This window comes from Babylonia areolata, chromosome 23 (assembly GCF_041734735.1).
Source record: "Babylonia areolata isolate BAREFJ2019XMU chromosome 23, ASM4173473v1, whole genome shotgun sequence".
Taxonomy (NCBI): domain Eukaryota; kingdom Metazoa; phylum Mollusca; class Gastropoda; order Neogastropoda; family Buccinidae; genus Babylonia; species Babylonia areolata.
Window position 1 is genome coordinate 18,386,170 of NC_134898.1, and position 14,256 is coordinate 18,400,425.

At 41.2% G+C, this 14,256-nt stretch overlaps 1 protein-coding gene across 1 annotated transcript in view; it reads left to right on the forward strand.

Moving 5' to 3' along the window:
- Nucleotides 1-14,256, forward strand: part of LOC143298257 (kielin/chordin-like protein) — a 48,224-nt gene that overhangs the window by 13,015 nt on the left and 20,953 nt on the right. The window contains exons 3-10 of the mRNA XM_076611071.1: nucleotides 3,181-3,262; nucleotides 4,192-4,368; nucleotides 4,496-4,653; nucleotides 6,418-6,499; nucleotides 7,585-7,733; nucleotides 10,703-10,787; nucleotides 12,413-12,540; nucleotides 13,305-13,359. Of these exons, the coding sequence (XP_076467186.1) occupies nucleotides 3,181-3,262; nucleotides 4,192-4,368; nucleotides 4,496-4,653; nucleotides 6,418-6,499; nucleotides 7,585-7,733; nucleotides 10,703-10,787; nucleotides 12,413-12,540; nucleotides 13,305-13,359 (916 nt within the window). The remainder of the gene's footprint in view (nucleotides 1-3,180; nucleotides 3,263-4,191; nucleotides 4,369-4,495; nucleotides 4,654-6,417; nucleotides 6,500-7,584; nucleotides 7,734-10,702; nucleotides 10,788-12,412; nucleotides 12,541-13,304; nucleotides 13,360-14,256) is intronic.

A 14,256-nucleotide genomic window follows, 5' to 3' on the forward strand; every position in this document is an offset into this window, starting at 1 on the left:
AAGGATAAAGCACGAAGAGCATCTTTCTAGCCTGCAGTTAAGTATACACCAGGTCCATCATAATGTTTTTCATTCCTTGAAAAGTCTTTGTGTTCTGTAGTTTCTTCAGACGTGCAGACGAAGCTAACGATGCAGGCTAAAGTGACAGAACGTGCCGACCCTGTCCACAAACCCCTCAACAAGGCAAACAGAAAAGTGGGACATAAGGGGGCACAACCAGGCAAGATGTTTGTCCACTCTTCCCACCTGACTGGCAGGACAAAGGGGCAGCAGGGGGAGATAAACAGGCCTGGATATGTCGTGTGCCCAGTGATCACAGTGTTGCACGAGAGAGAGAGAGAGAGAGAGATTGCGAGACACACACACACACACACACGCACACAGGGGGGGGGGGGGGGAGGAGAGAGAGGTCTGACTTATAAATTTTTACTCGTACAGTGTTGTCAAGGACAACATCGAGGTTCTTGACTAAGTTGGAAAGAGGGATGGTTGAACAAAAGATGACTGACATTATGGTGGTTGATGATTTCAGCGAGAGGAGCAGTGTACAGTGTGAAGCGTACGAAGTCAAAAAACAGATCCCTGTGGGTATAACGGGTTCAGATTGGTACTTGTCAACTGTGACAGACTGGAATCGGTCAGTGAGATATGATTTGAACCAGCTGAGAGCAGTGCCGTTGATAGCAAATGTATGATGAAGACGGGAAAGAAGGATCGAGGGACATGCATCATGTAGAATAACCCCCTCCCCCCGAATCAGACGACTATAGTCATATTTTTGCTGTTGTCTCTGTAATTTTCATGTATGATAAATGTATCTAATACTACAATGACTACAATTACCATCAGTATTACATGCACAACAGCTAATATCATAATGATTAAATATGACGAATACATTTCTACATGTATACAACAACAAAACAAAGAACAAAAAAAAAAAGAAAAAACAACAAAAAAACCCCAAACAAACAAACACCCCGCCCCCAAAAAACAAAACAAAAAAAACCCAAACAAACAACAAACACCAAAAACAAACACCCCGGCCCCCATCCAAAAAAACAAAACAAAACAAAACAAAAACAACAACAACAACAAAAACCCACCAAAAACAACAAGAACAAAGTGAATGGGTGATGTTGTTTTTAGTTCGCATAACGTTTCACTGTCGTAGCGATCTTCCTCGGTGAAGGTTACTATCAGTCTGTCCATTTTGTTCACAAAGACGATGTCATGTAAAAAAGAATTATAAAATTTCCAGTGCCCCCTTCCTCTTGTCTCATTTCTAGGTTTCACCACAATAAAACATCCCCTGTGATCTGATGCAGGAACAGGGAGGATACTACATTCAACCGTTCCATCAAAAACATCATTTATCAAAATACAGTCAAGTCTTCTAGCCAGAAGTGGACTCTGCTTTGACCATGTAAATTCTTTTTTGTTTGGGAAGAAATGTCTCCAGGCGTCCAGTAAGTTACTGTCTATGAGTATTTCATGAGATTTATCTACAAGCTTATCAGCATGTTTTTTTTTTTTAATCACTTACAATATCCATGTCATTATTCGCACCGTTTATAATATCCATGGCATTACCAAGGACACAGTTAAAATCCCCAGCTACGACAATGTTATCCGAGTTTATTTTATGCACAAACGTGTTTAGCTTGTCAAGAAAAAAATGTGTTTTTCTCTGGGAGTATTTGGAGCATACACACATTCATTATACAGGACTGTTTCTAGTTTGCATTGATGCTGCCGCCAGAATTCTATGGGTTTCATGCTTAACATGAATGTCACCTGGAAAGTGTTTTCTAATCAGTATCACCTGGGCTGTTCCTGCACCACCCCACTCCTTTTTCCATTCATCATAAACATCTTTTGTAATATATATTTCTTGCAAACAATTTGTCATACTTCCTGTGTCTTACCAAAGTAAAAACAAGCTTTTTCTTTTCCATTTTCTTCTTAGACTATGCGCATTGACATAGAATACTTTAATTAATGTCAAAGCCACAGGGAAAAGTCTGGATGACAATGGCCAAACGGTGCCCGTCAAGTGACACACATCAGTTCACACCAAGGCTGGGTTGAGTCTTTTACCTGCGGTGTGGCCCAGCACGTTTCCCCCGTGTCCCTGAGTTTGGCGTGTTTACCTGACACAGCTGTTTGGGGAACACCACACCTCAGCATGAGGCCGTCAGGGAGTTACTGCGCATCGAGCTTCAAGATTATGCGCAATAGCAAGATGTCTTAAATGGATACATTTTCATATCTTTCCCCCTCTCTGTCTTCTGTAGATATCAAGAATGGGATTTTCATGTCATGAACAGCGACAGATTTAATGTATGAAGAACGCATTGCACCGCACCTGATAATAGACTGCAGTTAATGTTGACTGTGGATAGGCACCTAAACATTATCTCAGTAATGTTCAGAATGGGGATCTCTGAAATTTTTATGCACTATTATCGTTACAATTACCACACTGAAGAGGATTAAATTTGTGTAACACGGGAGAAGATGAGGTGCATTTTGTGACAAGGTGTCCTGCTTTTAATGATCTAAGAGTTCAGTACGTATAGTTTAAATATTGTAAATACCCAAGTTCTGTATGCCGTTAAGGTATTATAAATGTGCAAGTTGTTTTTGTTTTTTTTCGTGTTTTTTTTCGATTAAGTCTACTTCTGGCATCAAAGCGCGAACGTACGATTAGAAACCTATCGATTTATTTGTACAAAGCATTTACGCTCCAGTGTATGGCTGTTTCTTGAATGGTTGATGGTAGACTGTTCATTGATGTTGAATTGACAATTATGTTTAATGATTGTTCAGCTGCACCTCATCATGACGGACAGTGGCCTGTACAAACTATCCGTATCCGTATTCCTCTCTATATCACTCTATGTCTCCCCTCTCTTTCTCCATTTCTGTCTCACCCTACCCTCTCTCCTTTTCTCTCTCACTGTCTTCCTCACTCTGTCACTCTCCCCTATGCGTCCCCCACTCTCTTTGTCCCTGTCTCCCTCTCTGTCTCCCCCACCCTGTCTCCCGATTTCCCTCTCTTTAATTGTTTGTCTGTCAGTCTGTCTTTTTTCCCTCTCCCCCACCCCACTCTTTATCTGTACCGTAACCAATTCGTATGATGAGTTACAAGGAAACAAAGAGACATGTGTGTTGCAGTGCACGGAAGAGCAGTGTCGACCGGTCAGCTCATGTCAGGGGGGCAGCAACACAGCCTGTATCATAAAGGACCAGTGTGTTAGTGAGTATGCCTATTCGTTCACAGGGTGTCAACGAGTAATCTTTATTCGTTCACAGTGTGTCAATGGGTAATCTTTATTCATTCACAGTGTGTCAATGGGCAATCTTTATTCGTTCACAGTGTGTCAGTGGGCAATCTTTATTCGTTCACAGTGTGTCAGTGGGTAATCTTTATTCGTTCACAGTGTGTCAATGGGCAATCTTTATTCGTTCACAGTATGTCAGTGGGCAATCTTTATTCGTTCACAGTGTGTCAGCGAGTAATCTTTATTCCTTCACGGAGTGTCAACGAGTAATCTTTATTCGTTCACGGAGTGTCAACGAGTAATCTTTATTCGTTCACAGTGTGTCAACGAGTAATCTTTATTCCTTCACAGAGTGTCAACGAGCATTCTTCATTCGTTCACAGAGTGTCAGCGTGTAATCTTAATTCGTTCAGAGAGTGTCAGCGTGAAATCTTTATTCGTTCACAGAGTGTCAACGTGTACTCTTTATTCGTTCACAGTGTGTCGTGTCAGTGAGTATGCCTACATTTTTATTCCTGCACAGTGTGTCCACAAGCGGATGGTGCAGGGTAGTGGTGGCCCAGCACATCTGGTACCAGATTTTTACTCCGTCCTCCACTAGATCATGGGTGATGGTATGGGCGCTAGTCCTTCGGATGAGACGACAAACCGAGGTCCCGTGTAGCATGCACTTAACACTCGTAAAAGAACCCAGGACAACAAAAAGGTTGTCCCTGTCAAAATTATGAAGAAAAATTCTCTTCGATAGAAAAACTACAAGTGCACTTGTGCCATATCATTATTAATATTATGATGATGATGATGATGATTGATGTATGCATGTATGCATGTGCGTTCGTGCATGTGTATTCGTGCATGTGTGTGTGTGTGTGTGTGTGTGTGTGTGTGTGTGTGTGTGTTGCAGGCTCCAGCCTGGTGGTGAGGACGCCGGGGAGTGGGGGGTGCCTGGAGGGGGAGGTGGCGGTGCTGACCAGGGTGTCCTTCCTCTACACCTCGCTCCAATGCTCGCCGGACCACCCGGGGTGCCAGGGACCCAGTCTGCACTGCAGACACAACGTCTGTTGCTCCAGTCGCTCCCGAGGTAGACATACAGCGACACACTGTACAGTACAATGACCCGCTCCAAAGAATCTTCACCTTCGATCGGTATTCGATGTAGATCTTACGTTTTGCTGCAATGTCAGGAATTGTTGTTGTTGTTGTTACAGGCTCTGTCGACGAGGACTCTACACCCAAGGCCCTGACCACCCCCCCTTCCACCCACCCCTGTCCGCCGGCCTGTCGAATGCAGTGTGAGTTCGGTCCTCAGTATGACGTCAGAGGCTGTCCGCTTTGTGTGTGTCGGCCCCACCCCTGTGTTGACGTGGTAAGTGACGTCAAGGCCTTTGATTGTGATGATGATGATTATGATGGTGATGAGGGTGGTGCTCATGATGATGATGGTGGTGGTGGTGGGGTGATAATGATGATGATGATGATGATGGTGATAGTATGATGTCAGGGGCTGTCCTCTGCGTATCGGCCCCGCCCCTGTGCTGAGGTGGTGAACAATGACAGGACAATCTATTTAATGGTGGTGTGGCTGTTGGTGATGATGCAGCATGACGCCATTGCTCTACCTTTGTGTGTGTGTCTCGTCCTCACCCCTATGTTTAGGTGGTGAGTAATGACAGAACATGATAATGATGATCAAGTCAATGCAAACAGCAGGTAAATATGACATTAAGTGATAACTGTACTGTATTTGTGATGATGAGGGTAACGACCATGCAATGATAATGGAACTGGTAAAGATATGTGGAGATGATAGCCAATGATCAACGAATCCATAAAACATGATTATGTTACGATGGTTCATAGACAGCACACGCTTGAACCAATCCAGTGTTTTGTGATTAATTTTCAGTGCCCGCTTTTCAGTCCTTAATAAGAGGACTGTGGCAATAAGTTGAGAAGATGGCATCTGCTGAAAAGATTTCACGTATCCAGAGTCCTTTTTCTTTTTCATTTTTGTGAAGTGCGAAAATAATTTCTTCCTCTGACGTCAGTACTGTTGTGGAGGTGGTTTTTTTTCTTTTTTCTTTTAAGATTTTTTATGTCTAATATGACAAAGAATGAACACATTATGAATTGAACTAGTAAATGATGGTTGATAGTGACAATAGTGATTGCGTCATAATTGATGATGACGATGCTGATGATCACGATTATAGTGCTAAAAGGACAGAATTGAAATGTTCCGTAGCCTATTATGGTCATCGTGGCAGTACATTCATATCTACTGTGTCTAAGGCTTGGAATTGGAAGGCGGGACCAAATCCTCTCCTTCCGCCGTTTTAACCCTCCCCAACCCAAGTCATGTACCCATTCACACCTGGGTGGAGTTGAGAAATTCAGACTAAGGTGCCTTTCCAAAGGCCACAACACCATGACGAACAGGGGCCTCGAACCCTGATCACTGGTGAACACTGAAAGTCCACGCTTGACTGATTCTGCCACGCATGATGTGATGGAGACGATGACTGGTGGTGATAATGGTGATCTGATGATGTGGAGCAATGCATGCTGTGATCATGACATTGATTATGACAGTGGTAGTAGTGAATGCTGGTGGCTGTACTGATACTGAGAATGTGTCTGAAGATACCTGTCATGATTAAATTCCACGTAGTTTTCTGAAAGAAACAGAAGAATATTGTTGAAACTTAAATCATTTGTTTCTACTATCTATTCGTGTTTCTTTTCAATGAAACTTTGTATGTTGATAGGAATGTGATTTTGTATATTGCGAAAGAAAATAATGTTTATGTGTATTTGCCTGTTTGCTTGTGTGGGCCTTTTGTGTTTGTTTGCTTTTTGACATCTCTCTTTTTTTGACATGGTTTGTGTCAAAGATGCTAATGTATAATACTTTTTATGCCACCAGGAGACACATGAAATAAACTTTTCTCCCCCCCCCCCCCCCTAAATTTTTTGGAAGTAATATTGCTGTCATTTATTATAAATACTTAGGGCGCGCACACACACACACACACACACACACACACACACACACACACACACACACACACTCTCCACTCACTTTGCAGCATGTTAAATATCACATATTTGTGTGCATGTGCTGACACAGAACTGCGGAGTGGGATCGAAGTGCTCAGTGACACGCTATCCCTGTGAGAACGGCACGTGCTATGCGCCTCAGTGCCTCCCAGGTCAGTTCACACTGTCACAGTCACCAATGGGTTTTTCTTTATTGAAAGATTGATTGTTGTGGATACTTATACATCGCCCATCCTAGGTGTTACACCAAGCTTTCAGCGCTTTACAAACACGGAATCCTTTGCACAACAGGCAGGGATAACTCCAGAGCAGACTTTGGGCGCTCATCATTCGTCCACTGTGTCATTCAGTTAGGCTTCAGTCACACACACACACGGACACACACACACACACACACACACACACACACACACACACACACACACACACACTGTGCTGTTTGAGATGTGAAATCACTACAATAGACAGTTGAACACGTAAATGTGGACCGTCACCACTCAGAGAGAGACAGACAGATAGACAGCGAGAAGACAGAGAGAGAGAGAGAGAGAGAGAGAGAGAGAGCTAATACAAAGACGATTTGTGCATAAAGATATCTCTTTTACCCATTTCTTTTCTTTCCTTTCTTTTTTCGTTTTCTTCCTTCACTTTCTGTATATCTTGGTTGGTTTCTTTTTGTTTCTCTATACCTGTCTTACTCGTTTCATTCCTGCCCTTCTCATTCCATTAACTTCTGACTTTATTTTTCACGCGTTCAGCACCGAGTCACAGGACATTCCCACAAAATGATTTCACCACAAGTCACAGCAGCAGAGCAGAAGAGAACAGAAATGAACGGCTTGGTTTCCATGATCACACCCTATATGAAGTGTTCACAAAAAGTGACGGTCCACATCATAAAAGCAGGTAGCCTTTCATAAGATGTTGAATAATCAAGAGCCGATTTGAATTATACAGGCTGCACACGGCTGCGTTTGCAAAATCGATGTATCAGTCAAAAGTGTGCAGTTATTCAGTGGTTTATAAACGAAAGCTGTGATTTGTTACTGTAAAAGAAATGGACACGCACGCACAAGAAAGCACCTCACTGCATTTGGTTCCATTCACCACTGTTTGTCGGTATCATTTCACCCCACCCTTAAGAAGAAAACTGTGCAAGTTCCGGAGTGGTTCATAACCGTTCGTGAACCCTTTAAAGCAGTCACCACAAACTCTGACACCTACAGTGAATATACAGATGACCCACCCGGCCCCCGCTGTGCCCCAGTGACGTGCGACATGGTGTGTAACCACGGGTGGCTGACTGACCCGGAGACTGGCTGTCCGCTCTGTCAGTGCCGCCCCCCGCCCCCCGACACCACGGACCTCTGTCAGGGACCCCTCGGGGTGAGTGCTCCCTCCACTGCCATCAACGGCTACTTGATATAAAAAATAACAATTTTTACATTATTATTATTGTCATTGTTATTATTATTGTATATCGTTGTTGTTGTCGTTGTTATTAAGATATCTATATAGAGCTAAATCTCGTGTGGAGACAAATCAAAGCGCGCACACACCAGTCATTCAAATGCATGCACAGCTCCCAATCAGAAGATGAAAGGTAAGGCATATATACATGTAAGTAGAAAGTTCTTTTACCTGGAAGAGGAAGGAGCGGCAGGAGGGGGGCATAGCTATCACAGGAAGTAGGTGTTTGATATTCAAAATTATATGCATCATGAGTACAGGAAACAAACGTTTGGAACGTCCATGTGGATCGTTACTTCAGAAAATGCTGTTTGTTAGGAACGTGCTGATAGTTCCTCCTCGTCCCCCTCTCTCTTGGTCCAGTACTATTCAGTCTGTCCACACACAGCCACTGTCCGACAGCATTAGCGAACATCGATATGATTTTTACAGGTTCGCAGGTGACCCCCAACTCACATAGCTCCTTTCCCGTTTTGTTTGCTATCTTTTGCATCTTTTGCAAAAACACATAGATGTGCATTGTTGCAGTGAAGGAATGGATGCTGGCTAACAATCTGACTCAATGACGTCAAAACAGAAACCATAATTCTAGGCTCCAGGTCTGTGCTGAGTCATGTTTCGGGCCATACCTTGACAGTCTGAAATGCTTTTGTCAACTTTCAAAATTCTGTCAGAAACCCGGGTGCATGTTTTGATTCAGCTCTGTCAGTAATGTATGTAAAAATTGCAAACTTCCTACTCAGAAAAATCCGTAACATTCGACCTCTCAGCTTGTTTCTTCCTTGATCCTTGGTCACATTGAATACTGCAGTTCACTACTGGCAGGTTTGCCCTCTGATCTGATAACACGACTTCAAATGATCTTGAACAATGTTGACAGAATTATTCTCAAAAGTGAAAAAGATCTGTTACCCCTCTCTTGCGTCAATTTCATTGGTTACCCCTCCGGTCCAGTACAGAATTCAGTACAAAACTGGCATATTCGCTTATCGCCACATCGAAAGTGATCTCCTATCAAAATGATGCAAAAAATCTATTAATCATACCTGTCAGTCCTGCTATTTTCAGTTGCGGTGCATCAGTTCTATTCGGAAATATCTGCCCACCGACGCAACAACTAGACTTGTCGTTTCTCTCATTCTCTCTCGCCTTGACAACTGTAACTCGCTATTGTCTTGTTTGCCTGCTTCACCCATTCAGTCCCTTCAGCGCATACAAAACTGCTGTCCGACTTGTGCTCAGAAAGAAAAGATCTGAGCACATCACTTTTCTTTTACAACATCTGCATTGGCTCCCTCTCTCACACAGAAAACAGTAGGAGATCAGCACTCTATGTTATAAATGTATTCACAAATCTGCCCCTTCCTATTTCTGTGGCTATCTTCACCTCTAAATCCAATCTCGCTCTCTACGATCAGCTTCGGATCCACTTTGTTTGCGCATACCCAGATTCAAACACTCCACTGTTGGCCACCGTTCTTTCACTGTCTCTGGACCTTACTTTTGTATATTCTATATATATATATATATATATATATATATTTTTTTTTTTTTAATGTATTATGTAACAACTGTATATGTATTGTGAGGCGCCTAGAGCCCAAAATATGGGGACTTTGCGCCATATAAGTATAATAAATTATCGTATAATGACGGGCGCAATAGCCGAATGGTTAAAGCGTTGGACTTTCAGTCTGAGGGTCCGGGGTTCGAATCTCGGTAACGGCGCCTGGTGGGTAAAGGGTGAAGATTTTTTGATCCCCCAGGTCAACATATGTGCAGACCTGCTTGTGCCTGAACCCCCATCGTGTGTATACGCAAGCAGAAGATCATATAGGCACGTCATATCTCCTGTATTCCATGTCAGCGTTCGGTGGGTTATGGAAACAAGAACATACCCAGCATGTATACCCCCGAAAATGGAGTGTGGCTGCCTACATGGCGGCGTAAAAACGGTCATACACGTAAAAGCCCACTCGCGTACATGTGAGTGAACATTGGAGTTTGCAGCCCACGAATGAAGAATAATAATCATATAATATATTATTATATCATCAAATTTGCACTTTAAAGAAAGTTGAATGATAGTACATAAGCTTCTGGAGAAAGAAGAAAAACGAAAAATAAATTTGAAATAACATTCTGAATGTTTCAAAAGAATACAGACGTGAACCATATCTGATCTACTCAAGAAAAACTGAGCATAATTTTAATCGTCATGTGCAGACATAAACGCACATGATCTCCACATAGAAAGAGGCACATACAGAGGTACAAAAAAATATGCATGTATGATAGGTGGTGTTTTAGAATATGGGTATGATTTTGTCGACAAATGTATTATATATGAACATTTACGAGACGTTTTGTTGACCGATTTATAAATCTGAATTTATAAAGTTTGATAATTCTGAAACAGTCAATTGTGCAATTACGAGCCTGTACAACCTTTGCTGGCAAATTCATATAGGAATGTTTCAAAGAACACGTCACATTTTAACTCGTACACCTTATATTTAGTTTGGTTGTTTTTTTGTTGTTGTTTTTTTTCAAATACATTTTATGCCTTGATTGTTGTGTGTATAAACTTTTTGTTTACAGTTTTCATGACCAATAGATATGATTCTCTCTCTCTCTCTCTCTCTCTCACACACACACACACACACACACACACACACACACACACACACACACACACACACACACACACACACACACACACAGAAAGAGAGAGAACTACAATTATTTGCAGATACATCCGTCAGATATTTAGTACATTACGACATTACTTTATGTAAGACCTCCGTTTTGTCCTGCTGAATCCATTGTATTTGTAATGTGACTTTTTGAAGTAAAATACCGTTTAATCTGTTGTGCTGCGTCAGCTCAAGTGCCCATCAGACAGACGTTGTGAGATGCAAGTTCTGCCATGCTTCTCCCCTCCCTGCCCTGAGGTGCCCGTGTGCGTCAGTGAGTATCTCTCTGTTTTCAATACCTCGCTGGATACATTGCCTTCCCATTCATCTCCAGCATGTATTCAAAATCTTTTATTTGTTTTTAATAAATGCATCGTATTTTTCCTCCAAAGCGATCTTTCAAACGACCAGTCAGTATTGTTATTGTAATTGATTGTCAGCTCACTGCCAAATATGATTATCTGTCTGTCCGTCTATCCGTCTGTCTATCTCTCTATCTATCTCTATGTCTTTCTATCTATCTATCTTGTCTCATTCAGATGAAATATGTAACACCTTCATGTACCACAACAGTTTCCTGAAATAATCACGTCTTGTCTTGCATCTTTTGTGATTATCGGTTTCTGCCTGACTTTACTCTGTCCTCTTGCACGTTTTTGACTCACTTGTGTAAACAATGTGAGACTATGTAATAAGCCGGTGTTCGGTTGTGTGTGTGTGTGTGTGTGTGTGTGTGTGTGTGACTAAGCGCGTTGGGTTACGCTGCTGGTCAGGGATCTGCTTAGCAGATGTGGTGTAGCCTATATGAATTTGTCCGAAAGCAGTGACGCCTCCTTGAGCTACTGATACTGATACTGATACCATGGTAATTTTAACATTGTCATGGAAATACTTTGTCTGCCAAAACCAAATTTGAGTTGAAAATAGTAGGGAAAAAATCTTCACAGTTATACCAATAGGTTGTAAGTCTTCCAGATTAAGCAGTATTTCCGGATCACGAACAGTTTTTTTCGTTGAGGATCCGAATCCAGATCGACATTACCTCATTTTTTTCTTCCTCGCAATTAAAAGAAAAGAAATACAAAAGAGGCAAGGCATTCAAGACTCACTTGTGATACACACTTTAAAAAATATATGGCTTTAAAAAATCAACATTTAAAAATGATTTCTTAGTGTGATAAATCTATTTCTGTATTCTGGAGAAAGTAGTTACATGGTGCGGTGTGCTTGAGACCATTGCAACGTCTCCTTTACCACAAACTTTAAAAATTTCTGAAATGTCCGAGATGTACTAAAATAACATGATTTAAACGGCGTTATCACCTCGAATACTGTAAACGATTTATCACACACAAAAAACCCCAACATGTTTAGATATTAATGTTTGAACACCACTGGTAAACGCCCTTTACCGCTGTAAGTCTACCCAAACATGCTTGGTTCGAATCTGCTTTTATGCCTTTTTATTTTAACCCGAAGCTTTATGATATCAAATACAGAACACTTTATAACGATTGAAAAAATGTCCATATTTTTTTTTTAAACGTGTGTATCACAAGTCATTCTTGAAGGCCTTTCCTCTCCTGTTTATATTTCATTTATCCGCACAACAGTGTCATTCAGTATCTCTTTTTGTCTAGTTCTTTTGTCTTCTTGTACTTGGTGGGTTTGTTTTTTTTAAACATATTATTTCTTTTATTTTTATTTGTTTTTGCGTGGCTTTTTCTTTTTATCAGAGCACGGGCTGAATTCATGTGCTGCTTTTTATTTAAATGTACACATCTGAGTGTTGTGATATGTGTTCACACACACTGTATTGCGCATTAGTGGTTAATTCATTGCAGAAAATGCCATATTAATTATTAATAATTTTCGCATGGGACTATCTTTTTTTCTCAGAAGTACCAGTTCCTAGAACTCCCTGTGCTCGACTCCAGTGTCGCATGTTCTGTCCTCATGGTTTCGCACGTGACGCCAACAATTGTGAGATCTGCACGTGCAACACGCATACAAACTGTTCACAATTGGTAATAAAAGGGAACATTTTTCTGAATTGGCACGATGTGTACTGTGGGCGTTAAACTCTCTCTCTCTCTCTCTCTCTCTCTCTCTCTGTGTGTGTGTGTGTGTGTGCATTTTGTTCTGTGGAAGCTGATGCGCATTTTTATTACGCATGTTTTTGAAAATGTCATGGATTTTTTTTTATTTCTTCCCAAAACACAATTATTCTCTTTAGGGATTTGACATGAATATGTTTCCAGTGCTAGTTGAAATGACACTGTTTGTCCTTATCATAGTTGTGTGTCAATTTTTCATGTCTACGGTATGATAAGTACATGATAACGCATTAGTACTTTGAATTTTGAATTACACACCACGATGATGTGTACATTTTCAGGTTCCCATTGGCTTGTCGTTTTGCTACTGATATTAAATGTAGTCAGTAATTTTCCATACAATTTCTAAAAAGCTAACTTTGTGGCAATGTTTGCATTTTTTGTGCAGAACTTCAGCTGAAAACTTCAATTCTTCCAGTTCCATACTTGAATACTGTGTATGACGATGTTGACAGCAGACAATTTTTGTTTTTTTTGGTATTCGTGGTGTATGTCAAACACGTGGTGTATGTTTAACACGTGGCGTATGTTAATCACGATATTGTTTTTCGTTTCATTTTTCAGCACCATAATTTTTTTCAATTAGATATGTAGTTTAAATATGTAACTTTTTTCCTGTTTGCATAAAACCCAAGCAAACGAAAAACAGTCATTGGTTTTGTTTTTTTCCATAGAATTGTGTCCAGGGTAAAGAATGTCAAGTTGTGAACAACACAGCCATATGTGTTGGTAAGTGTTGATTTTTATTCATATTTATAAAACAACGCACGATTTGTCTTAATGTTTATTATGCTTCCCAAATTGAGGACCACATATATTGTTTCAGCTTCTGTGTTTGGATCAGGTTAGTGTGTCTGATCTTTGTATCTTTCCTCCGTCACTCCCTTTCTCCCTATCTTTCCGTCTCTTTCAACACATGCCAATAGAATTAGCATGACCTTTAATCAAGCATGGAAGAAAAGAGATATTAAAAGAAAAAACGAAGTTCATTGAAAAATACCTATGGAAGAAACTTTCCGTACAAAGATAAACAGTGAAGAGGCATTTATTTGTATTTGTATTTCTTTTTATCTCTGTGTGAAATTCGGGCTGCTCTCCCCAGGGAGAACGCGTCGCTGCACTACAGCGCCACCCTTCTTTTTTGTATTTTTTCCTGCGTGCAGTTTGATTTGTTTTTCCTATCGAAGTGAATTTTTCAACAGAAATTTGCCAGGAACAACCCTTTGTTGCCGTGGGTTCTTTTACGTGCGCTAAGTGCATGCTGCACACGGGACCTCGGTTTATCGTCTCATCCGAATGACTAGCGTCCAGACCACCACTCAAGGTCTAGTGGAGAGGGAGAAAATATCGGCGGCCGAGCCGTGATTCGAACCAGCGCGCTCAGATTCTCTCGCTTCCTTCGCGGACGCGTTACCTCTAGGCCATCACTCCACTTACGAACTTGACTGAAGAATACGTTGATGTAACATTAGTTATATTCAGTAATTGCTTCTTTTTTTTAGCGGTTCGTATGAAGAAACGAATTACAATTGACATAATGCAACATCATGATGTCTGGTTTGATAAGGTGTGACAGCATGCAAAAACTAAGGCAAGGACTCTTCTAAACATATGTCGTGAGACATC